This window comes from Ranitomeya variabilis, chromosome 7 (genome assembly GCF_051348905.1).
Source record: "Ranitomeya variabilis isolate aRanVar5 chromosome 7, aRanVar5.hap1, whole genome shotgun sequence".
NCBI lineage: Eukaryota > Metazoa > Chordata > Amphibia > Anura > Dendrobatidae > Ranitomeya > Ranitomeya variabilis.
Window position 1 is genome coordinate 51,737,146 of NC_135238.1, and position 27,794 is coordinate 51,764,939.

General features: G+C 39.7%; 1 protein-coding gene and 1 long non-coding RNA gene across 2 annotated transcripts; both read right to left on the reverse strand.

The window, feature by feature from the left end:
- Positions 1-2,938: 2,938 nt before the first annotated feature.
- LOC143785934 (uncharacterized) lies at positions 2,939-4,452 on the reverse strand. The gene is made up of 3 exons (XR_013218161.1): positions 4,372-4,452; positions 3,629-3,655; positions 2,939-3,495 (listed from the first exon to the last, which is right to left on the reverse strand). It is a non-coding gene; the product is annotated as an uncharacterized LOC143785934 (long non-coding RNA).
- A 95-nt stretch (positions 4,453-4,547) lies between these two features.
- Positions 4,548-26,441, reverse strand: LOC143786237 (uromodulin-like). Its single transcript, XM_077275513.1, has 14 exons — positions 26,291-26,441; positions 24,297-24,535; positions 18,372-18,494; positions 17,501-17,678; positions 16,780-16,917; positions 16,676-16,690; positions 14,691-15,483; positions 14,565-14,647; positions 13,078-13,182; positions 12,240-12,442; positions 10,717-10,868; positions 8,632-8,877; positions 5,510-5,672; positions 4,548-4,589 (listed from the first exon to the last, which is right to left on the reverse strand). The coding sequence occupies exons 1-14, from the start codon at positions 26,403-26,405 to the stop codon at positions 4,548-4,550; spliced, it is 2,595 nt and encodes an 864-aa protein (XP_077131628.1). The 5' UTR covers positions 26,406-26,441.
- Between the last annotated feature and the right edge of the window lie 1,353 nt (positions 26,442-27,794).

A 27,794-nucleotide genomic window follows, 5' to 3' on the forward strand; every position in this document is an offset into this window, starting at 1 on the left:
TGAGCTTTATTGGTTTAAAAAGAAATGCAGTGTGACGCCCGGGAGACCGAGGTACCCAGCACCAGATCAAAGAGGTCCGTCTCTTGAGGGGGATGTCACTAGTGGCTTGACCTGGTGCTGTGGCCTCAGGCGATGCACAGTGTAAGGGATATCATGAAGGAACAGACACTTACTTGATCAGCAGCAGGTCCTCTCAGCTGTGATGACCCCGATCCTGGATCGATGGCTATTGTCCAAATGAAAGACTGAGGCGCTGAAACGTTTAACCAGTTTACTTCAACAAAAAGGGATTTGCAACCAATACTGTCACCGGAGTCTGTATAAGAACTCTGAATTACTTTGACCCTGTCAGGATGTCCACCTCTTATTATGCGCAGTTTCTGTATGGCCCTGCTGCTGTATGTGAACTGACTGCCGACTCAATCTGTCTCTTCTGTGCTCTGGTTCAACGGACAACCCGAGTCCTTTTTGTCGGCTTACCCCCTTTGGGAGTACCGCTGAACTCTGTGTCTGTTGCTGCGTCTTACCCTGGTGAAGCTGATATCACCTCACGTCCTTCCGGTTGCTGTATTATATATAACGAATATAGCCACGGATCCGGTATCCGTCTCTGCGCCTATTTTGGGTAGAAATTATTGCTACCCGGTTCTCACAATGTCCTTTTTCTCTATTCCTCTTTTCCTACTATGGGTATTACGGGCCTATAATCCGTCATAGGGCTGTTAGGAGTTCAGTTATACGACCTCTCACTTTCAGCTCCTCAACCCAACTGCCAGTCCTTTTCTCAGACCAGAATAGATCAAGGGGAGTCTCTGGAGCTCCCCCTTCTGGCCGGAGATGGTAGTGCAGTCTTGCTATTTTAATATTTGTATTTGGTGTCAATAACTATTTTTGTGGCAAATACCCCTAGGGGCGCCACAGCAGCAAAGTAAGAAGCTTTCAAAACCAGAAGTGTTAATAGATTATTTTTATCAAATAACGAAATGCAAACTGAATGAACAAAGGAAAGATAAAAATAAAATCAATATTTGATGTGACTGCCCTTTATAATCAAAACAGCATCAATGCATCAGTTCTTCTAGATACTTGCACACAGTTTTTGAAGGAACTTGTCAGGAGGTTGTTCCAAACATCTTGGAGAACCGACCACAGATCTTCTGTGGATGTCGCTTGTGCAGATCCTTCTGTCTCTTCATGTGATCCCAAACAGACTGGATGATGTGTGATCAGGGCTCTGTGGGGGCTAAATCATCACTTCCAGGACTCCTTGTCCTTTTTTACCTGATGATAGTGGTTAAAGGGAACCTGTCACCCCCAAAATCGTGGGTGAGGTAAGCCCACCGGCATCAGGGGCTTATCTACAGCATTCTGTAATGCTGTAGATAAGCCGCGGATGTATCCTAAAAGATGAGAAAAATACGTTAGATTATACTCACCCAGGGGCGGTCCCGCTGCTGCTACGGGTCCGGCGCCTTCTATCTTCATCAGATGACGTCTTCTTCTGGTCTTCACGCTGTGGCTCCGGCGCAGGTGTACTTTGTCTGCCCGGTTGAGGGCAGAGCAAAGTACTGCAGTGCACAGGCACCGGGAAGGTCAAAGAGGCCCAGCGCCTGTGCACTGCAGTACTTTGCTCTGCCCTCAACAGGGCAGATAAAGTACGCCTGCGCAGGAGCCGCAGTGTGAAGACCAGAAGAGGACGTCATCAGATGAAGATGGGAGGCGCCAGACCCGTAGCAGCAGCGGGAACGCCCCTGGGTGAGTATAATCTGACGTCTTTTTCTCATCTTTTAGGATACATCAGGGGTTTATCTACAGCATTACATAATGCTGTAGATAAGCCCCTGATGCTGGTGGGCTTACCTCACCCACGATTTTGGGGGTGACAAGTTCCATTTAATGACATTTTCTGCGTGTCGGAGTCATTGTCATGCTGCCGAATAAATTCAGAGCTATTCAGACACCTCTCTGATGGTATTGCATGATGGAAAAGTATCTGCCCGTATTTCTCAGCATTGTGGACATCATTAGTCTTGACTAAATTTCCAAGTCCATCTTCTGAAATATTGTCCCAAAATTTGAAGGAATTTCAACCTTGCTTCACTGTTGCCTGCAGACACTCATTATTGTACCACTCTACAGCTCTTTGGCGACATACTGCCCATCTAACACAGCCAAACATTTCACACTATGACACATTAATAGACAGTGCTTATTAGATGAAGCAGATCAGGTGATATCTATTTGTGTAATGAGGGAGGTGCTGCCTAAGAATAAGAACACCTTTTATTAAGGTGTGCAGAATTATTAGGCACCTTGTTATCCTTAGAAAAATGGGCCAAAATGAGAATTAACTGATATTGGGGCACAATCACAGAACCATCAAAAGTCTTGTTTCAATTAGTCAACAGGGTCACAAAGAACATGCTGAGAAAAAAAGACCCACATTAACTGCCAAATACCTGAGAAGAATCAAACGTGAAGTGACCATGAAGCTATTATCCTCCAGTGCTGTCATATTCCAGAACTGCAAACTCTCTGCAGTGCCCAGAAGTACAAGGTGTTCAGTGCTAAAAGACATGGCCGAGGTAAGGAGAGTTGAAACCCGACCACCACTGGCCAAGAGACAGAAGTACAAGGTGCTCAGTCCTCAGAGACATGGCCAAGGTAAGGAAGGCAGTAACCCAACCACCACTGAGCAAGACACAGAAGTACAATGTGCTCACAGACATGGCTGAGGTAAGTAAGGCAGAAACCCAGCCACCACTGAGCAAGACACAGAAGTACAAGGTGTTCAGTCCTGAGAGACACAGCCGAGGTAAGGAAGGCAGAAAACTATCCACCACTGAGCAAGACACAAAAGTACAAGGTGCTCAGTGCTCAGAGACACGGCCAAGGTAAGGAAGGCAGAATACCAACCATCACTGAGCAAGACACAGAAGTACAAGGTGTTCAGAGACATGGCTGAGGTAAGTAAGGCAGAAAACTAATCACCACTGAGCAAGACAGAAGTACAAGCTGTTCAGTGCTCAGAGACATGGCCGGGGTAAGCAGGCAGAAAACTAACCACCACTGACCAAGACACAGAAGTACAAGGTGTTCAGTGCTCAGAGACACTGGCGAGATAAAGGAGGGCAGAAACCCAGCCACCACTGAGCAAGAGACAGAAGTACAAGATGATCAGTGCTCAGAAACATGGCCAAGGTAAAAATGTATGCTTTTCCACGTAGTTGCATAATAATTCCGCACACAGATATTTTCCTAATAAAGAAAAAAAATGCACTTCTACTTTCTTAAATATTCAGGTTTCAGGTTTATTAACCTTTTGGATTGAATTTCAGCACTGGAGTTGTTCAATAATAAAACGAATCATGAAAAACGCAAATTGCCTAATAATTCTGCACACAGTGTACAAGACAGCTGGAATCTATGGAAGAATCAGATATGTAGTGCAGAGGGAAATGAGTAGTGTCAGAAGAGGCCATGAAGTATTCATCCCTGAAAAATACAGCATAAAAGACAATTACTACAGCTACTCATAGAACACACTATTCAGCAATATACTGTATATGGCACTATGGATATGACGCATAGAGTAAAAATTTGTGCAAAACACAAATAATAAACTTACTGAGAGCAAGTGACAACTGTAAAAAATCTATAAGACAAAAACACAAAACAAGTTATATAAAATAAAGAATTACTAGAATGAAATATCCCTGTTTTTATCATTTTATAGTCAAATCAACAGGACGACAATTATAAGTCAATAGCAACAAACAGTGGTCCTTTGGATCCATGATTTGACTTCCATTATGAATGTGATGGAGTGTAAATAAAGAGTTAACCATATGGACAATAAAGAGTTTGACTTTCCTACATACAGAAAACTCAGAAACAATATAAAAAGGCACATGTAAGTCATTGGTTAAAAAAGTGTTCACATATTGTATGATATCGTAGCTGACATCAAAGAATTGGCCAGTATGGTATCATGTGATACAAGTGAAATGTAGTTGCCAAAACAACCATTTCCTCGTCAGTTATTTGAGTGGTCACATCATCTTCAAGATAGACATCCAAATGTATCACTAAGCAGAGCATTTCTTCTATTAAATGCTCATCTCACTGGGACAAGATTTTGGCACATGAGTTGTTTTTCCCATCAAAACATCTCAAAAGCGAGATCATCATTGTCTACGGCAAGTCAACGGTCAAAGAGACAAGACTTCCTGAAAATGGATTTTACGGAAAATAAGCTTAGACAGCCTTTTCCTTTGTTCTCCTCTTATAGCCATCTATCTCAACTAAATTCCTACCTCTGAATCTCTGCTACTATTTCATTATGATGAAGGCTGATTAATATCTATTTACCTTTACAAATTATAGGTCCAAACTCCAGAACGAAAACTCTGTCGTCATTTACAGCTCTACGAGACTGCGGTCCAGTGCAGACCTGTTACAGAAACAATAAAAAGATAGAAATAAATTTTACATTGTAGGAGTTATCTCAGCTTGCCAAACACTTTATAAGTAAGCCATTTCAGTGGTCAACTATTATGAACGGAAGAATCACCAGTTGGCAGTACATTCTACAAGTAAAGGATACTACCAAGAACATATAATTCTACATGCCGGCCATTATAACAAATGTTCACCAAAGTAATACATATATGGACTATTTCGGCCAGAATAATAGATGTGTTTTCTACAGCTACTCTCATCTTTGGCTATCTAGACCACAGCACCTAAATGGTTAGAGACAGGGGTAGGCCTCCATAATAGCCATATTTTACTATTTTGAAGCCCTATCATTGGCAGGACTTCATAAAAGGTACTAATCAATTCGCTGTATGTTTATGTCGCCGAAATATTGCAATGCTGGTGGACACCCTTGACGAAGGTTGTTTCCATGTCCCTGGATCCTGGCTGGGTGGGTGTGCTGTTACCTTAGCAATACGCCACTGCAGACCACATAGTGCATCTTGACATGGCAGATAAGGATCCAATGAGGTAGATATGCAGATCTTCTGCACAATCCAAGGGCAGGAACTTCACGATTACACATTGCATTGCATTACATGTTGCACAAAACAAGCAGTCCAGAATGGGAACCTCCATTTTCCTTTGTGAGGGCCGCATGGGTCAATGTGTGTAACTACGACCCCTATCAACTATTTTTAACTTCCATTTTATGTAGGTCTATGGTGTGCTGCTGCATCTCCATACCTGTTCAACTCCCCTTGGGAGAATACTTGACCTAGCTGAGCCAGTCTTCTCCATGAAGCTGACGTCTGAACCTCAACTTCTTATCTAGTATGGATAATGATTGCAATAAGCTCCCACTTTCTTGAGATAAGGATGGAATCCTTCGGCCATTTTTTACTTATTTACTTCAGAAAGTGCAACCACAGTATGGTCTCCCTTCTTCATGCAGAACACCCTTTTCAATGCAGTTCTGCTGGACCATAGGTTCTTCCCGTTTTAATACTTCCCACTAACTTTGACTCACCGGTTTGCACAATTGTCTCTTGGTATCACAGAGGTTTATTTCACAATGTAGATACACCAGATTGTGGTCTCCAACAAATTTGAACATCTGCAGAGAAAAACGTCCTCGTAAAGAGACTCCATTCTCCAGCACCCTGATGCTCGTGTCTTCTTTATTAGGACATCTAGAAAAAATGAAACACTCTCAGAAGTCGTTGTATCAGGTTTTTTATTTCTAAGAGCTTAATCAATATTAGTTTATGGCTTATGACCAAGTAATTGGAATATGTATATGTGTATGTGGTTGGAAGGTAGATACTGTGATCTAGGTTATGGCATTGTGTCAAGGGCAGGAAAGTTAAAAAGCAAATTAGTAAAGTAGAGTAACAATGAAACTACAGAGCAGATATTAATAGGAAAAATTCCTACTGAAAGACAGCAAATAGAGTTCTTGAAAAATGTGATAAATTAATACAGAAATGTATTAGAATTTTGTATAACTTTTTTATTACACAATAAAGACACTTAATTTGTTGAAATGAAATATGCAATCACTTAACCCATTCACGATATGTGCCGCACATGTCAGCTGTTTTGGACAGCTGACATGTGCCCCTAACAGCCGCGGGTGGAATCGCGATCCACCCGTGGATATTAATCTGTTAAATGCCACTGTCAATCTCTGACAATGCCTATCGGCGCCCGTGTCAGATGTCCACGGGTCGCCGATGGGTTGGCATGACAACTCGGGGTCTGAACTCAGTCGGCGCTCATAGCAAGTGAGCATTTCTGCTACACACAGGCAATCTGATCTTCTTATCGGACAACTGCAGCTTCTAGTCTATTGAACCATGCTAAAAGTAAAGAAAAGTGATTTAAAAAATCTAAAAAAAATAAAAAAAATGTAAAAGTTCAAATCACCTCCTATTTGACCAATTCAAAATAAAATAAAAAATTACACATATTTGGTATCACCGCGTTCAGAACTGCCCGATCTTTCAAGCTATAAAAATAATTAATCCTATCTCTAAACGGCGTAACGAAAAAAAAAGTCCAAATGCCAGAATTATGTTTTTTGGTTGCCACAACATTGCACTAAACTGCAATTATGGGCAATCAAAAGATCATATCCACACCACAATGGTATTATTAAAAACGACAGCTCTGTACACAATAAAAAAGCCCTGACTCAGCCCCAGATCACGAAAAATGGAGACACTACGGGTCTCAGAAAGTGGTGCAATTATTTTTTTTTTTTAACAAACTTTGGAGTTTTTTTTCACCATTTAACTAAAAATCAACCTGGACATATTTGGTGTCTACGAACTCGTAATGACCTAGAGAATCATAATGGTAGGTCAACTTTAGCATTTGGTAAACATGATAAAAATAATCCAAAAAACAGTTGTGGTAATGCACTTTTTTGCAATTTTACCGCACTTGGAATTTTTTCCTGTTTTGGAGCACACAAAATGGTAAAACCAATGATATTGTTCAAAAATACAACTCGTCCTGCAAAAAACAAGCCCTCACATGTCCATATTGATGGAAATTAAAAAAATTATGGCTCTGGGAAGGGGAGCGTAAAACAGAAACGCAAAAATGAAAAAGGGCCATGGGGTGAAGGGGCTAAAGGGATTTTCCGCTTTATCTTTATTTTTCCATATGTGTTGGGCATATGATTTTGTGGCACTTACAGTTATATGGGTTCTCCACCTTTTTGATTGTTAGTACAGGCTTCTCTACAGATCGCTCAGCTCAGTCAGCTGTCTTGTCTACACAATGGCTGCTGATGGAGGAACATGTGACCCTATCTGTCCATCATATTTCTGCAATTGAAAAACACTGCATATGGGAAAGCTGGCTTTTATTTAGAGGAAGCTGATGGACATGTCTGGTCACATGATTCTCTATTAACTATTGTTTGGGGAACAGGGACATTGTGCAGAGCAGAGGAAAGCGGCATTACCAAGTGCAGAAGGAGAGCATGGTATACATTTATGTTATCAAATGTCGCAAAATAAGGTCCACAACACATTGATTAAAATAAAAATAAAGTGGAGAACTCTTTTAATAATTATTGGAACCTTTCTTATGAGAGCCCTTCACAAGAAAGAAAGAGAGAAAACCCTTTAGCAGCTATATAGAGCATGGTTCCCTTCCTCTGTTCTGAGGTGGATATACCATAAAAAGTATGCAGCTTATACATTTCATATCTTACAATTAATATGCTGCTATATGAGATGATTGAGGTATATACAGATCTGTCACAAGGCTTCCACTGTGTGTAATCGCCCTCCGTGTAGAAAACTACAACACTGACCTATTTAAGGGAAATATGTCAGCAGGATTTAACCCCTCAAATTATTTGTATGCACATGTAGCTCCTATAAAGATAAATCCATCGATATCTTTAGCTAGAATTACAGAGAAATTGCAATTTGAATAAATATTGAAATGAGGCTCAAGTGCTTTCAACAGGTAGAAGCACTTCTCAGACCTCTGTTTTCTCCAGCAATAATGCCTGCCCAGCCACCTTCTGCTTGACTGACAGCCTCTGTTCTGCATGAGTCAAACAAAGGAGCCATCAGTCAAGCATGAGAAGGCAGCACTGGGTGGAGAATAGAGCTGGAGTGCCAGAGGTTTGGGAAGTGCTTCCACACATCAAAAGCACTTCAGCCTCATTTTCATATGGATGAAAACAGCAATTTCTCGGAAACAGAAACAGACTAGTAGCTGGATAAAGGTATTGCTGGACTTGTCTTTGTAAGAGCTACATTTACATCTAAACAGTTTGGGGGATAAAAAGTTGACGATACATTCCCGTTATGTGAAAAGAACTTTTTTGCAGTCCACAATAGAGGAACTATACAGAAACTTTGTAGGAGCTGCAAAGCCTTCAATCTGAAGATCAAGGTGGATACAGCGGTATATAGACACAAATAAGGAAATTATGGCATATCCTAAGAATATCTTGTGACTTCTACTTGTGGTAAAATCCTTTTAAAAAGATCATGTCGTGATTTAATGTCCCTTCACCAAAACCAAACATCCAAGGGAGAGTCTCGAAAGGCTTTCTGTTGATTGTGATCATGGAGTTACTGAGATTAGTAGGGCTTATGTCTTCCACTAATTATTCCTCACCTTTCTTTAATGATGTCATATTTTATTGGATCATCTATACGTTTTCCTGGAGTAGCATAACAAGTCTTCATCACCGTGACATAATCTGATGGCTTATGACCCTCTAGAAAGATTTGCACATACAGCGTTGATGATGTTGAGAGCACCACCTCCTGGTCTTCATATGAGGTCAGATAATTGTGGTCCTTATATATTGCCATATGCGCCTTGAACTCCCCTTCACCCTCAATATGGAAAGATATGGAACTGTAACAAAATAATCAGTAACTACTAGTAATGTATAAACCTATTGTATTAACAGATCTCCTACCAATGGGCAAAAATTATGGAAACAAGGAAAAGTTAATTTTTCATTTTTTATTCGAAAAATTAATCAAAACGGTGCATGATGTTTCAAAAAGTTGGTACAAATTAAAAAAATATATATTTTTTGCTCTTTTGTTTTACTTGCACTCTTTTTGCGTAAAATGTCACACAACCCTTTAATTAAGCTTCAAAATGTCAGATGTCAGCTATGCACAAAAAAAATAGGCAAACTTTGTACATTGCTAATTTTTGAAAAGTCTGAAATGAGGAATTAGCTGAAAACATTTGGATAATCAAAACCATGGCCAGATTGTCCAGCAATAAAAGAAATAACAAGGTCTTGGAAAAGAAACTAGCATAAAAATGGCTCAAAATTCAAAAACTGTGAATTTGGAGCAAAAATAAAAAAATGCCTAAAACTTCTACTCCATAAATGGTGCAGAAAGAATGATTACTTTCCTGTTTCATGCACAACTAAAATATCAGGTAAGATACACTCACCGGCCACTTTATTAGGTACACCATGCTAGTAACGGGTTGGACCCCCTTTTGCCTTCAGAACTGCCTCAATTCTTAGTGGCATAGATTCAACAAGGTGCTGGAAGCATTCCTCAGAGATTTTGGTCCATATTGACATGATGGCATCACACAGTTGCCGCAGATTTGTCGGCTGCACATCCCAAAGATGCTCCATACAAGGCAGGATGGATCCATGCTTTCATGTTGTTTACGCCAAATTCTGACCCTACCATCCGAATGTCGCAGCAGAAATCGAGACTCATCAGACCAAGCAACGTTTTTCCAATCTTCTACTGTCCAATTTCGATGAGCTTGTACAAATTGTAGCCTCAGTTTCCTGTTCTTAGCTGAAAGGAGTGGTACCCGGTGTGGTCTTCTGCTGCTGTAGCCCATCTGCCTCAAAGTTCGACGCACTGTGCGTTCAGAGATGCTCTTAGGCCTACCTTGGTTGTAACGGGTGGCGATTTGAGTCACTGTTGCCTTTCTATCAGCTCGAACCAGTCTGCCCATTCTCCTCTGACCTCTGGCATCAACAAGGCATTTCCGCCCACAGAACTGCCGCTCACTGGATTTTTTTTCTTTTTCGGACCATTCTCTGTAAATCCTAGAGATGGTTGTGCGTGAAAATCCCAGTAGATCAGCAGTTTCTGAAATACTCAGACCAGCCCTTCTGGCACCAACAACCATGCCACGTTCAAAGGCACTCAAATCACCTTTCTTCCCCATACTGGTGCTCGGTTTGAACTGCAGGAGATTGTCTTGACCATGTCTACATGCCTAAATGCACTGAGTTGCCGCCATGTGATTGGCTGATTAGAAATTAAGTGTTAACAAGAAGTTGGACAGGTGTACCTAATAAAGTGGCCAGTGAGTGTACATTGACTGTATCATACATTGATGCAGAAAAGCAATTAGTCCCATCTCCCTATACTTTCTTATCATTTCATGCCATGATTACACAAATGCTAATTTCTTTACAAGGGAGCTCTAAAAATTTTTACTATTGTACAGTAAGCCAACGATGGATTTTCATCCTTTCGGAAATAAAAAAATAAAGTTTCTATGACAGTAAGAAGAGATTTTACAATGATTAGTCACATAATATGTGAAGCATATTACAAAATTGTGCAATTTCTGAGAATACTTTATTTCTTAAAATTACCGTAAGTAAAATACTCCTTTTAATTTTACACATATTGCAAATATTTAATTTTGCTAAGTTCACTAATATTACAAACTTACTCAAAGCTGGCACATTACCTTAGGACAGGTTTTAGAGATGTCTTAATAGTAAGATCCAAAGGATATGAACAAGAAAAGTTTAGCTGAAGTTCAGAGTTCCTCACAATGATCTTAGTTGGTTCCAGCTGTACATACATGGTATTCCAGTAAACAGCATGCGTCCCATTGTTCTGTAGAATATAAAGTCCTTCCATTAGTTTCCTCTAACATTTTCTTATGGGAATCTTATTTCTCTTAACACTTAAAACTCAAAACTAAATCCTTGCATGATCTTTCAGCTTTAATTTTCTATTTTACAGATAAAGTGGAAGGAGGTGGTGTAGAAAAGTCCACACTATTCTATGTCAGCACTAGATTTAAAAGATAAAAGTCACACCAGCTAGTGCTGATCATGATAGCAAGGGGACAGGATGTCACTACACATCAGCAAATTAATTTGAGTAAAATTCAATTAGAATTTTACAAAAATCCATATTTTCCAAAATGCAGACGTTTTATTCACATTTGCAAAGATTCAGCAGAGTGGTGGCTCTCGGATGCCATTTTTCTGAACCTCAAAAGGTGATCAAAATGTAAAAAAATATATTTCCTTCTGCTCACTCATTTTACTGCTCACCTCCCCATCACCTCTTCTCCTCACAGTCACCCCTCCAGTAATTGTCACATCTTCAGATCGTACCTTTCACACTGGAATGGGGCTTTCTGGTTTGATTACCTCCATGAAGGTTCTTAGCATGCGAAAGCCATGACACCACAACCTGTGGGGTGCGCTTCGCAGAACCTTCCTAGGCTTCATCAGCCTTGGAAATCCACGCCCAGCATGAGAGGCTGGAGAATTCAATGTAAGCAGCAATCTGAAGATGCGACAGACTAGATGGCTGAAGGTGAGAAGTGAATGGGTGGATAGAGACGTGAGTATAAAGATTTGTATGATTTGTTACATACTATTTTTATTTTGCCCTGGGGTCTGACGAAACCCCAAAGCATAATAAGGGACATCAGATCCAAATTTTCCATGAAAATCTGCATGAACAGGTGAATTTTGTATTTTGTCTGATCCTCTCATCTCTAATTTTCACATCATTTATTTGGACAACAGAGCTCTGATAGCTAAGAAATGTATTATAAGATTTTCATCAGCTTCTCTATGTGCTGGCTGCCTCTTTCCTGGCTTTTCCTTCCATCTATTTCACCTTCTGACTCCATAGAGCTCTTTAGACAGCATGGTCAATTTGATCCCTCCCTGAAGACAGATCTGTAGACAGATTAGTAGTTATTTCATCTACACTAAAAGCCTCAGCAGCTTCTCTATGTGCTGTCTGTCTCTTTCCTGCCTTTTCCTTCCATCTCTTTCCCCCTTCTGACTCCATAGAGTTCTTTAGACAGCATGGTCAATTTGATCCCACCTTGAAGACAGATCTGTAGACAGATATGAGCAGTTTTTCAGAATGAATGATCAGTGCAGGAGAGAAGTGACTGAGAAGTTGGACAAGAAGCACATTTCTTTAACAGATAAATAGATATTTTCAGTACATGCTTACATGTAGGTGAGCTCTACACTTTTCATTTTGAAGAGGAGATATAATGGAAATCATGCTAGTGTTCTCTTTGTCCTTGATTCCAATGCAGTGATCTTCAGAGAAGTAAATATTTTTGGCATTTAAGCTTTTTAGTTGACATGTCCTAAATGACATTTCTATATTGTGTGTGTTGCATTGTAACTTCAAATCCAAGTCTTCTAAACCTAGAAAGATGTGACAAAAGTAGTTTGACAAAGAAAATTAGTTTTTACTAGCAAATTAACACAGCTAATTATTTTCATCATATTAGTAGATAAGCGGAAAAAAAACTAGGTAAGTTTTTTGTCACAGATTTGTTGTGATTTTTTTTCCCATTGATTGTAATTGTAATAGTAAAAATATACAAAAAAAGAGAAACATTTTTGTGGCTTTTGCTACTCCTATGGATCCTCAGTAAAATAAGCAAGGCCTGTAGGAAAAATGATTTTCACAAAGTTTAAAAGCAAAACACTATAGCTCCCTTTGCTGTTCTGAGGCTTAGCCCCCTATTGATCATTCTCATCTAAGGTGACCACTGCAGCCGATCACACATGGACCAGGCAAGAGAAACACAAAAGCACAATGGAAGGTAACTAGAGTACTTTTTTACACATTCAGCTGCTCCTGCAGGAAAATCAGCAGCAAGATCCTCACCAACATTTACACAATTTTATCTAGAGTTCCCTGCTAATCCATGCAGAATTGTTGCAAAGATTTTTGACTACAATAAAGCTACATATTTAACCTAAATTCCCCTCTCACCTAATCCTGCTAGCCTAGGTTAAGTACAATTAATAAGGAGTTTCAATATTTCACTTACGTTGAACATCTCGCCCGTCGTTGCAGTAGCAACCTTCAACGCCATTCACTCTTTTGCATTCCTCATCCTTCGCGCAGGAGCACGGATTCTTTCCAGAGGTTGGATCTGTTGGTAAATCAATATGAGAGATCTTACTTCTTCATTCCCTTTAGTGAACTCCCAGTTATTAACCCCTTAACCCCGTAGCTTTTTTCGGTTTTGCGTTTTCGTTTTTTGCTCTCTTCCTTGCCAGAGCCATTGTGTTTTTAGTTTTCCGTTAATATGGCCATGTGAGGGCTTATTTTTTGCAAGACAATTTTTAATGACACCATTGGTTTTGCCATGTTGTGTACAAGAAAACAGGAAAAAATTTCTGCTCACAGCAATCCAGCATCAACAACCATAGAGGTCTCAAGGAGACCTCTGGTTGTCATGCCGATGACCCCCGATCACGTGACGGGGGTCACCGGTAAGCTCATTTCCGGCCGGATGGCCGGAAGCGCTAGTTAAATGCCGCTGTCAGAGTTTGAAAGCAGCATATAACTAGTTAATAGGTGCGGGTGGATCACGATTCCACTCGCACTTATTGCAGGAAGATATCATCTGTTCAAAACAGCTGAGATGTCGCTTCTTTGAGGTGGGCTCTTCGCTGGAGCCCACATCAAGGTGAGGGGTACCGCCATCAGACGTTCTATTCCGCCCGATGGCAGAAAGGAGTTAAAGTAGATAGTGAAGACAGGAGGCTTTAAAAGCCTTTAAATGCATTAGGAATCTATGTTCTTATAATATTGGCTGATACCTTGAAAAGTATGTTACTTTAAAACATGATTTTGCTCATAAAATAGAATCCTATGTACCTCTAATTGATACTACATCATAAAGATTTTCAACTCTAGATAATGCGACCCAGGAAAACATTTTTAAAGCTGAGTGTCTGGTAGGGTCGGTTTATGATTTTCGCAAATGGAGCAAATGTATAAAGAGTTCAATTTCCTAAAGTGTCCCCAGGAATTAACTCCCATGAGCAATCTAAGATTGGGGCATGCACACCTTCAGCGCCTTGGACCACCAGATACTTTAACATAACTCTTTTACAGCCTTAAACTACAAGTGAGTTCACGATAAATCTTTTCACTAGGAAGCGCTATGGTAGCACTGCAAAATAGTTAATATACGGTATATAAATATTGCACAAAGTTATTATTTAGAGATTTTAAGGTGGTATTGAAATTTGTATTATGGGCTTTGAATAGAATTATTATTTGGCATTGAAAGGCAATTTTAGGCATAAAATGAGGGTTAAAAAAATTGAAATATAATAATATATTTATAGTTATATATATATATATAATATACTGTATATAATATTGAAATATTAAAATATGTTCACTTTGGTTGCAGATTTTTTGGTTTATTCAATGCATCTAAAATAGAAAAAAATGAAGAGACTTTTCAAATTGTCATTATTTTGTATCTACAGCTCTTACCAAACATGTCTTAATGGTTACAGATTGTAAAACATACTGTGAGCTTAGATCTAGTGGTCCTCCTTTTCAGTTGTCGATTACTTTGAGCAAACCTGCTAAATATTCTATAGTAAGAAGGACAGATGGCTCCATTGATGCAGAGATAACTCCTTACCTGTGCAATACGCTGCTGGACATCTGGGTGTTCCTTGTAATTTGTATACATGATATCCATCTACACAGGCTTTGACTTGCACGGTGCTTGACCAGAAGCAGCAGTCACCATCCCACTGAGCACAAGCCGTGAAGGTTACTATTCCTTCATTGGGTAAAGGATGTGAACCATTTATCCACATTGAAGTCTCGGTGCCACATTTATTTTCAGACACGCAGCTTTCTGGAAGGCGAATTCCTCCAGTCCCTATGAATCTGTACCACCCGTTTATTTTACTATCACACTTGTCACCTTGTGGTCTGAAGATACTTCTCCAAGGATCATTGAGGGTGTTATAGCTTGAACATGGATCAGAGCATTTGTAGGATCCATCTTCATTTCGGCATTCCAGACCTTGGTCACATAGACTTGTTGCACATTCATCATCTTTACACTTGACCCCATCTCTGGTCAAATCAGACTTACATGAACAAGAAGAATATCCTGCTTTCTCCGAGCAATCAGCCAAAGATTGACAGCGATAGAGTGTAGGGTCTGAACATTCATCAATATCGATGCATTTATTATTTATATTTTTGGTGTAACCATTTGGGCACTCACATACGTATGAGCCATGTGTATTTTCACAGATATCCGGACAGTCGTTAGACCAAGGATAGGCACATTCATCAATGTCAGAGCATGCAAAGCCATCGCCGATAAATCCTTCATTGCATGAACATTCTTTGATGCCAAAATATTCTTCACAAATAGCGTTTAAGTCACATTCAGAACAGTTTTCAGTATCTGGGCAAAAAATAAATAGTATAACATTTTTGGTATTTCACAATTTAAAGTGGATCTGTTATCAAATTTTACAATACAAACCGTATTCATGACTAAATAGATATCTAAGAACGATTGTGGTTGGTGTATGCTAGAGATGAGCCGATCTTTTTAAATTCAAATTCACCAACTAGGACTAATTTTTGCAAAACAAATCATTCATTTTGCGGAGAATCAGTTTGGGGTGAATCACAAGTCTTTCAGCATCCCTGCGATGACTTACATGACACTCTAAGAATCCTACGACTGTATCCAACTCACTTCAGGCTCCTTAATGCAAATACATCTTTAGATATTTCAGCATGATCTCAAAATACATGGCTATGGGTAAATGAATGGAAAATGTTCTTCTCTGCTGTCCAAAATGCGTCTGAAGAAACAAGGGTCTACACGCACATGTACTTGATTAAAATTTAATTTGTGTTTGATTTGTAATTTTTTCAAAGACCAGTGTCCCACATAGCAAGAGAACAATAGAACGTCTTTTAAAGAAATAAAAATAAAGCACGGATACAATTTTAATAGAGTGAATGTGCCTATAAACTTTTGTTTTTCTAGATATTTGCCATTAGTCACCTGTGGGTTTTGGCACCCCCCATTACCAGGCTGAATGACTTATCATTTCATATAATTTTATTGTCAAATGTGGTAAGCTCGTGAATATTTCCCCTCTTGAATATCTGTAATGTATATTCAGTGTTTATGGGCTTTTTCTCCCTATTTAAATTCCCCACAAAATGGCTACTGCATTCCCTGTTTCTGCTTTTATACAGGCTACGATAGTTCCTCCTGATTCGCTGTGCTATACTATGTCATGTTATAGCTGTAAGGCATTACAAGAAAGCCCACCTCGTTGTGCCTGAGGTCATGTGATCCGCTTCTGGCTAATGAAATCTTCCACATTGTGTTAAGTGGATGGCATTTTGCGCAAATCAAATCGCAAATAGTTGAATACAGTGGGTCTAGCTGCATTAAAAAACCTCAAACTCAAGTTTAATTATCAGAAAATTAATTCACTTATCTGCATACAGACACGTCTGTGAACATACAGTACATTTGTGAGAGCATTGGGATCAGTTACATGTAACACTGGACCCTTTGTAGGAAAAAGTCAAGTCACAGTCAACACTTATATTCGGGCACGTTGACTTACTTGATATATTCTTCACTAAAAGACAAAAGAACAAAGCGAAAAATAAGATCAAGGAAAAACAATTTAAAGGCAAATCCTTATTTCAGTAGAAACTTGATGTGTACCTTTAAATCCTTCTACACGGATAGCGCAATGCCCTTCTCCACTGACATGAAGCTCCCAAGATCCTATTACTGGGTTCTCCACAATGTACATGGATCCCCAGGGTTCGGATATAATGGTTTTAAGCTTTGTTTCTGAATCTGCAATAAATAAAAGAAGTCATAAAAATCATCATAAACCATACCATTTATTTTGCATAAAAAAACCTCTTAAAGGGGTGGTGCGAAACTAAATTTTATTTGAAACCTAAATCTCTATCCATTTCATGTCCTAATTTTATCTTATTTGTAATACACTTTAATTAAAAATTACCTATCCTTTCCTCACTACTCTGTTTTTTATTTTATTCTATTTCTTTACTACTTCCTTTGAGAATCCCAGTGCATGCTGAGAAACTCAAACAAGTCGTTATTAGGGGGCATCAGAAATGTCCCTTTCAGGGGCTGGGGTAGTCTCTGTTCAACTGAGCATTTTCAATTCCGACGGATGCTCAATAGGATCTTGTCAATATGCACTGTTCTTATTGCACAGTGGCAATGCGCTTTATTGACGTCTCTGTTCAGAAATGACAAGCCGGCAGCAGAGCGCACTGTCATTGCACATTGTAAGAAGAGAAGAAGAGAACAAGGGAGCAGAAACCAGCACTGACCGAAGAAGTGATGTCACAAAAATGTATAGGAAATAATATCCAACATTAGCACCACTGTACATTTATGTATTTACCATATGGGTCAATCACTTGTAATGAATGGATAATCCCATCTGTGGTCAATATCAATGCAGTATAGTTGTCTGCCACTGAGAAGTTGGCAGAACTATCTTCTGTGTTATAGTCCCTGGAGAATAGTCTGGTTGAGCTGTTAACGGGTCTTGACAGAGTGAAGTCCAAATAGTAAAAAACCTTTAAAAGGTATCAAAAGGTAGTTATAAAGCATAAGATGAAATACATAGAATTTATGATTTAACCATAATAGACATTTATGTAGCATTAATAGAATTTTTCTCAATATTCAAAGCCCAAAAACAAGAATTTGCAGAAAACTGTAGAATGAAGGAGCCAGAAACTTTTCCAAGTATAAAATTAGAGGCACATGTACAATTTTTCTGCAAATGATTCATACAGAAAAAGCTGGTGAGCACACCCGCCTCTTTAAGCATCTCCTCCACATATTTACACACAATCTTAGTCTTCATCTCCTTCTATTTTCTGCAAAAAGATTTCATCAATCCCTAATGATTTTATTAGACCCATGAATAAGAGAAATTCTATTTTCTCCAATGTACAAATATAAAATGTTTAAGTTGTCATCTGGGAATATGGACCTATTTAAGAAGGACAGCAATGCATGAGAGATGCAAAAATAATTCTACCCATTGGTCTACACATATCCAATACTGCCAGGAATCTTTATTCATGCGTGAACAATATGGTCAGCAAAATTTGTCATCCATGTCATGTCAACAGGTCATATACCTACTCCCGGGATAATTCTTGCACTGTGTGTATAGCAATGAAGATGTATAGATTTACAATACTATAACACTTGACATCACTGCCAGAAACACTTCATAGATAGCAAAATAATTTACTTACCTTATTTAGCTTTGAGAGATTGACTTCAAATACATGTCCAAAACTTAAGGAGGCGATATCTCTATAAATTAGATATCTGGGGTCTGCTGTACCAGCACATAAGCCGGTTATCAGAAAAAAGATCTGTAGACAAAATTTAGGCATGGATTACTAATACTCAATCTGTTCACTGTTAACAGGTGTCAAACAGTAGGCATCTGCAATCGCATTCTATGTTTTTGAAGAAAACAAAGTTTCTCCATTTTATAAAGTATCGCCTCCATTTTTGAGTTGAATACAAAGCTGAAGCTTGTCCACTTGTCCATGAATATATATATATATATATATATATATATATATATATATATATATATATATATATATATATACTGTATATGTATATTTACAGTATATATGTATATACTGTACATATAAATTATATACTGCATATTATATATAATACTAGCTGAAGAGCCCGGTGTTGACAGGGCATAGTAAATATCTGTGGTTTGTTATAGCACCTCACTTCTCTTATTTTCCCATCACGCCTCTCATTTTCTCCCTCACATTTTTCATTTTCCCCCTCACATCTCTCATTTTCTCCCTCACACCTCTAATTTTCCCCCTCACTCCTCTTCTTTTCCCCTCACTCCTCTCATTCCCCCTTCACTCCTCTCATTCCCCCCTAACACTTGTCATTTCGACCTGACATCTGTCATTTTCCGATCACTCCACTATTTTCCCTCACTCCTCTCATTTTGCACTCACACCTTTTCATTTTCACCTCACACCTCTCATTTTCACCTCACACCTCTCATTTTCCCCTCAGTATATACATGTTTGTCATCTCCCTTATATATAGTATACACCTGTATGTCATCTCCCCTGTATATAGTATATACCTGTATGTCATCTCCCCTGTAAATAGTATATACCTGCTGTATGTCATCTCCTCCTGTATATTGTATGTACCTATGTGTCATCTCCTCCTGTATATAGTATATACCTGTATGTCATCTCTTCTGTATATAGTATATACCTGTATGTCATCTCCTCCTATATATAGCATATACCTGTATGTCATCTCCTGTATATAGTATATACCTGTATGTCATCTCCCCTGTATATAGTAAATACCTGCTGTATGTCATCTCCTCCTCTATATACATATGTGTCATCTCCTCTTTTATATAGTAGATACCTGTATGTCACCTCCTCCTGTATTTAGTATATAAGTGTGTCATCTCCTCCTGTATATAGTATATACCCGTGTGTCATCTCCTATATATAGTATATACCTGTATGTCATCTCCTCTTGAATATAGTATATACCTGTATGTCATCTCCTCCTGTATTTAGTATATACGTGTGTCATCTCCTCCTGTATATAGTATATAGCTGTGTGTCATCTCCTATATACACTCACCGGCCACTTTATTAGGTACACCATGCTAGTAACGGGTTGGACCCCCTTTTGCCTTCAGAACTGCCTCAATTCTTCGTGGCATAGATTCAACAAGGTGATGGAAGCATTCCTCAGAGATTTTGGTCCATATTGACATGATGGCATCACACAGTTGCCGCAGATTTGTCGGCTGCACATCCCAAAGATGCTCCATACAAGGCAGGATGGATCCATGCTTTCATGTTGTTTACGCCAAATTCTGACCCTACCATCCGAATGTCGCAGCAGAAATCGAGACTCATCAGACCAAGCAACGTTTTTCCAATCTTCTACTGTCCAATTTCGATGAGCTTGTACAAATTGTAGCCTCAGTTTCCTGTTCTTAGCTGAAAGGAGTGGTACCCGGTGTGGTCTTCTGCTGCTGTAGCCCATCTGCCTCAAAGTTCGACGCACTGTGCGTTCAGAGATGCTCTTAGGCCTACCTTGGTTGTAACGGGTGGCGATTTGAGTCACTGTTGCCTTTCTATCAGCTCGAACCAGTCTGCCCATTCTCCTCTGACCTCTGGCATCAACAAGGCATTTCCGCCCACAGAACTGCCGCTCACTGGATTCTTTTTCTTTTTCGGACCATTCTCAGTAAACCCTAGAGATGGTTGTGCGTGAAAATCCCAGTAGATCAGCAGTTTCTGAAATACTCAGACCAGCCCTTCAGGCACCAACAACCATGCCACGTTCAAAGGCACTCAAATCACCTTTCTTCCCCATACTGATGCTCGGTTTGAACTGCAGGAGATTGTCTTGACCATGTCTACATGCCTAAATGCACTGAGTTGCCGCCATGTGATTGGCTGATTATAAATTAAGTGTTAACAAGAAGTTGGACAGGTGTACCTAATAAAGTGGCCAGTGAGTGTATAGTATATACCTGTATGTCATCTCCTCTTGTATATAGTATGTACCTGTAAGTAATCTCCTCCTGTATATAGAATATACCTGTGTGTCATCTGCTCCTGTATATAGTATATACCTGTGTGTCATCTCCCCTGTATATGGTATGTACCTGTATGTCATCTCTTCCTGTATTAGACCTCGTTCACGCGTTATTTGGTCAGTATTTTTACCTCATTATTTGTAAGCTAAATTGGCAGCCTGATAAATCCCCAGCCATCAGGAAGCCCTCCCCCCTGGCAGTATATATTAGCTCACACATACACATAATAGACAGGTCATGTGACTGACAGCTGCCGTATTTCCTATATGGTACATTTGTTGCTCTTGTAGTATGTCTGCTTATTAATCCGATTTTTATTTTTGAAGGATAATACCAGACTTGTGTGTGTTTTAGGGCGAGTTTCATGTGTCAAGTTGTGTGTGTTGAGTTGCGTGTGGCGACAAGCATGTAGCGACTTTTGTGAGATGAGTTTTGTGTGGCGACATGCGTGTAGCAACTTTTTGTGTGTCGAGTTGCATGTGACAGGTTAGTGTAGCAAGTTGTGTGCAGCAAGTTTTGCGCATGGCAAGTTTTGAGCATGGCTAGTTTTGCGCGTGGCGAGTTTTATGTGTGGTGCGTTTTGAGTATGTGCAAGTTTTGTGTGAGGCAACTTTTTCATGTGTTGCAACTTTTGTGCATGTGGCAATTTTTCCACGTGTGCAAGTTTTTAGTGTGGTGAGTTTTCCATGAGGTGAGTCTTGCACCTGTGTATAGTTTTGCGTGAGCCTAGTTTTGCATGTGGCAAATTTTGCGCGTGGCGAGTTTTGAGCGGTGACTTTTGTGTTTCGACTTTTATGTGGCGAAGTTGGTGTATGTGTGGTGAAATGTGTGCTGAGGGTGATATATGTGTTCAAGCACATGGTAGTGTGTGGCACATTTTGTGTCTGTGTTCATATCCCCGTGTGTAGTGAGTATCCCATGTCGGGGCCCCACCTTAGCAACTGTACGGTATATACTCTTTGGTGCCATCGCTCTCATTCTTTAAGTCCCCATTGTTCACATCTGGCAGCTGTCAATTTTCCTCCAACACTTTTCCTTTCACTTTTTCCCCATTATGTAGATAGGGGCAAAATTGTTTGGTGAATTGGAAAGTGTGGGGTTAAAATTTTACCTCACAACATAGCCTATGATGCTATCGGGGTCCAGACGTGTGCAAAATTTTGTGGCTGTAGCTGCTACGGTGCAGATGCCAATCCCGGACATACACACATACATACACACAAACACACACACACACATTCAGCTTTATATATTAGACTAGATGGTGGTCTGATTCTAACGCATTGGGTATTCTAGAATATGTATGTAGTTTATTTATGAAGTTTTCAGAATAATGCAATTTATACAAAGGATTCGGCCGGCCGGGCACGACCAATTAGCGAAGCGTGGTTCAAATTCCGCGCCAATTCGTGGGTGGACTGCGACTGTCGCTGATTGTTCGCGGCCGTGCGTGACCAATCAGTGAAGCCAGGGCCGGCTCCAGGTTTTTGAGGGCCCCAGGAGAAAGAGTCTCAGTGTGCCCCCCTCTTTAACACATACCACGATTCATACAGCAGAGAAATATAGCACAGCCCACGTAGCGTATAACACAGCCCACGTAGTATATAACACAGCCCATGTAGTATATAACAGCCCACGTAGTATATAGCACAGCCCACGTAGTAAATAGCACAGACACGTAGTATATTGCCCAGTCACGTAGTATATTTCCAGCCACGTAGTATATAGCACAGACATGTAGTATATTGCCCAGCCACATAGTATATTGCCCAGCCACGTAGTATATTGCCCAGCCACATAGTATATAGCACAGACACATAGTATATAGCACAGACACGTAGTATATTGCACAGCCACGTAATATATTGCACAGCCACGTAGTATATAGCACAGCCACATAGTATATAGCACAGCCACATAGTATATAGCACAGAGATGTAGTATATAACACTGCACATGCAGTATATAACCCAGGCCACATAGTAAAGAGCACAGAAATGTAGTATATTGCCCAGCCACGTAATATATACCCCAGCCACGTAGTATGTAGCACAGCCCACATAGTATATAGCACAGAGATGTAGTATATAACACAGCCCACTCAGTATCTAGCACAGCCCACATAGTATATAGCAATGTGGGCACCATATCCCTGTTAAAAAAAGAATTAAAATAAAAAATAGTTATATACTCACCTTCTGTCGGCCCTCGGATCCAGCCCAGGCGTTTACCGATGCTCCTCGCAACGCTCTGGTCCCAAGAGTGCATTGCGGTCTCGTGAGATGATGACGTAGCAGTCTCGTGAGACCGCTACGTCATCATCTCGTGAGACCGCAATGCATGGACCAGACCGTCACGAGGAGCGGGAAAGGCCTGGGCTGGATCCGGGGGCTGACAGAGGGTGAGTATATAATGATTTTTTTTTTACTATCATTACTTTTTACATTAGATCTTTTTTCTATTGATGCTGCATAGGCAGCATCAATAGTAAAAAGTTGGTCACACAGGGTTAATTGCAGCGTTAACAGACTGCGTTACACCACGGCATAACGCGGTCCTTTAAAGCTGCCATTAACCCTGTGTGAGCACTGAATGGGGGGGAGTATGCAGGGGGCACTGATGGCAGGGGAGTAGGGAGCGGCCATTTTGCGGCCACACTGTGCCCATCGCTGATTGGTCATGGCCGTTTGACCGTGACCAATCAGCGACTTGGGATTTCCGTGAAAGACAGAAAGAAAGACAGACAGAAAGACGGATGTGACCCTTAGACAATTATATAGTAGATACCTATGTGTCATCTCCTCCTGTATATAGTATATACCTGTATGTCATCTCTTCTGTATATAGTATATACCTGTATGTCATCTCCTCCTATATATAGTATATACCTGTATGTCATCTCCTGTATATAGTATATACCTGTAAGTCATCTCCCCTGTATATAGTATATATGTGCTGTATGTCAAATTTCACCTCTCAACATAGCGTATGACGCTATCGGGGTCCAGACGTGTGACTGTGCAAAATTTTGTGGCTGTAGCTCCGATGGTGCAGATGTCAATCCCGGACATACACACATACATACACACACACACACACATTCAGCTTTATATATTATATATATGTATAATCAGAGAAATTAATGAGCAAGGATTCCCTCTGTGCTCACGCCAATACCGGAGATGGTGTGGGTGTAATGCACCGATGTAACTGCGAGTAGCAGAAAAATAATTGAAATGCAACAGTAGATCTATTCATTGATGAAATCTTTGCTAGTGATTACTTTCCCTTTCAAATGATCATCAATGCTGTTGATCACTATGAAAACAGCCAACAACCTGATAAGGCTAACTAGCAGGGTAGAAACAAAGCATTTTGAATGGCCTTGAAGTTGAAAATGGATAGGACATAGAGCTGTGTTGAGGTTTTTTAATAGCTATACTATAAAAACATCTTTTCACCCCCTTATACTTAGGATACCAAGTACAGTTCTATAATTATAGTTATAACAGTTATTAGTATCTCCGAGTCATTTGATTTAAATACTTACTTTTGATTGCTTTCTGTTTATGAGAGAATAAACATCTTTTTTTAACACTTCATCATCATAGTCTTTTGCTGACGCATCCGTTAAAACTAGAATGAATGAATTATCTGGAGAATCCATCAAAGCAACCTTAAGGCCGGTAATGACCATTTCAGGACAGTCCCCACCACCTCGTACGGTGAGATTATTGAAGAAACTGTCAAATTCACTTACAGAGTTTGTGGATTTTGTTGGTCCTATTACTGAAAGAAAAGGTCAATAATATTATTCAATTTTTTTCTAGTCACACCAAATTAATCATCTTTTCTAAAAGTGGTTTTCAGATACCAAAAATGTTTTTTTTTTCAAAAACCCTTTTATAGTACTATAAATACCTCCCTAGTGTTTTTTTTCCTTTTTGCAGTGTGTTCTTTTTCTAAGTCCCTGCTGTTTCCAGGAATAAGGATTGCATTTTTAATGAAGAACTGTCTTCTCACCAAGTGCGTATGTTGTCACACCCCCTTTACCTTTATAGAACCAAACCGCTCCATTAAGTATAGAACAGCCAAAAAATGGCAAAGTCACCTTCTTATACATCCACCGTTCTGTCAAACTGACATCATTGGTGATGACCCATACAGAGACCAGAGCAGAAGAAAAGACAACATCACAAAAAGTAGAAAAATCACTGAGAAGGGCAATCACGTGATGTGTGACTGGATGTGGAGATGGGTGCCAGATGGGTGAAGAAAGCTAATTGCAAATTATCATAAAATGGAGACTGGAAGCAATATGAAAAAAAAATGGAAAAATCCTGTACAGCCCCTTTAGCTACAACTACATCTAAAGCCAGTACACGCCAACGACAAATGTTGAAAGTGACTTTCTGTGCAATAGGATGTGTCTGTGGTAGGAGCAAACTATTATAAATATCTCTTGCTGGGACACTGTAAGAGCAGAGATGAGCGGATCAGGCAAAATTCAAATACGACTGTTCATGCTTGTTTTCTCAGGAAATTCGCAAAGGTAGCAGCTCATGCGATTATGTCATACGTCTCAGAGCTGAGCTCCTTTGAGAGAGCATCTGCAGAACCTTCTTGGGCCTAGCAAACCCAGAGATTTTACATCTGCCAACGCTGATCTGAAGACAAGATGAGGACCAGACATTTAGCAGTGAGTAGTAAAGGTGCCAATGAGGATGGTATAAGTAGTATAATAAGTATAATTATAACATAGGCAAGATTTATCATATTTTGATGGTCTTTTCTTTTATGGTTCAGAAAAATGGCTGCCTGCCTTTTTTTTCAAAAGTTGCAGATTTTTGTAAAATGTGAGTAGAATGTTGAGTAACATTTTATTCTTGCAAAAATTAGTTTCTCAATTCTACTTAATTTTTTTTGCTTATTTCTATGTAGGAGCCTTCAGTAGCCCTCTGCACTCAAGGACTTGACTAAAGTAAATGCTGACCTCAACTCTTAGATGTTGCATTTCTGTTGGCTTAGTGATCCACATGTCCACAAAAGGAACAAAACAAATTCCCTTCTGTAAGCATAAAAAAAAGGTTGTCTCTAGCGTAGAAATTCATGTAAATAAAACTTCACTTTTATTTAAAACTTTATTAAAAACATGGTCTCAGGTTTCTACAAGTTGTAGGGTCCCTGGTAAACTACCGATACTTACCATGAGTAAGACCTCAAACGTCGGTAGTTTACCAGGGATCCTACAACTTGTAAAAGCCTAAGACCATGTTTTTAAGAAAGTTCTAAACAAAAGTGAGGTTTTATTCATATGAATTTCTATGCTGGAGACAACCTTTTTTTCTGCTTGCAATTTTACTACGCCTTTGATCAAGGCAGCACAGCGCGTGGATGGACCTTGGAATCTAATGAAGCCTGGTGAGCTGAATTTATCCATCTCCCACTTACTAATAAACTCCCTTCTGTGCCCCCTGTGTTCCTTTTTCTAATCAAACCTATTGCCTTCTAGATAATAAAAGGATATTTAAAATATTCTCCTACTTGGATCATTGTACTCCACCATTGTATATTTTCGTATTCCACATGGAAATCGAGCTGACACTTGATCTAGAAGCCAGCCACTGACCCACTTCAGCTGCCGAAGATCATCATGCATTGAGCCTGTTGTGTCCACCAGGTACGTCAGAGAACACGACTCTGTCAAATAAGGAGAATTTGTCTGGTCGTCATTATATAATATGATCAAACACATTGGTTACATGTAATAAGTATTACTAACACTCTAGGTGAGTCATTATCACAAGTGCTGTGCATCCAAAGTTTAGCAGTTGTCTAGAAACATTAATTACCATGATTGGTGAAGTAGTGGAGATCGGTTATCAACTGCTCTTCATAGAGGGATTGAGCACTGACACAAGTAAAGTCTGCTCTTTTTTAATAGTACCGTACTTTTGGCTTAGAGACAAGACATTTAGGATTTCTTTAAGTAGCTATATAGAGGAACAAAACTCTAGTTATCATAGTGAATTTGCTATTATGGAGCCTAGTTTCCTGGCCCATTTGGTAAGATTGTGGTTCTTAAAAAAATTGTCCCATTAAGACACTTGTCCTAGGTATAACATATTATAATCTCCTTGAGTAGGATGCCTGAGTAATCTAGCACCACGAAAAAGGGGTTGTCCACTACTATTATATTGATGACCTATCTTTAGGATAGGTTATCAATACAAGAGCGGGGAGTTGACACTTGGCACCCTTACCGATGAGTTGTTCCCAATGTTGGCGGCCAAACGGTATCAGCTGTATGGTGACTGCAATGAGGAACCTCAAGTCCTTTCCTATTTATTCAAATAGGGGCGGATGTGCAGTACCCAACCGGTGCCACCACAGCTGTATTGTTCCACTGCAACTGATAACATCTGTTTGCCGGAACCGGGAAAAGCTTATCAGTGAGGGTATTGGGCAACACATCCTTACTGATCTGATAATGATGACCTGTCAAAAGCATAGGTAATCATTGTAAAAGTGGAGGGCAATCCCTTTATATGGTTGCCCTACAAATTGGTGGGTACTGTGTCATACCACATTTCTTCTGAAGTGGCCTCTGTAGGAGACATATACAGCTGCTTCCAGCGCTTCTCCCCTAACACAGAACATATTTTGCCATAATGTTCTCCATAGTACAATATATACTGTATATATATATATTATATTACAATTACCTGTATATGACTCACACCTGATTTTTTCTACTGGAAGGGAACCTGCAGGCACAAAAGGGAATATGAGCCAAACATTATTCAATGTTATATGTCACATTTATTTACATCTTATAAAAAATTGCTTCAAGCCAGTTTAAAGCAGCACTGGCAAAATTGGCAGAGGTGGGGGGGTCCAAGGTTGGCCAGGGGGTGGCTATGCCCTTTAAGTGCTGGTGTTTCTTACTCCAGAAATGCTATTCCAGTCCACGATGAGACACATGCCACTGTGAAGATGTTCTGAATTCATTACGTGGCATTCACCTTTTAATGAATTTGGTAAATCA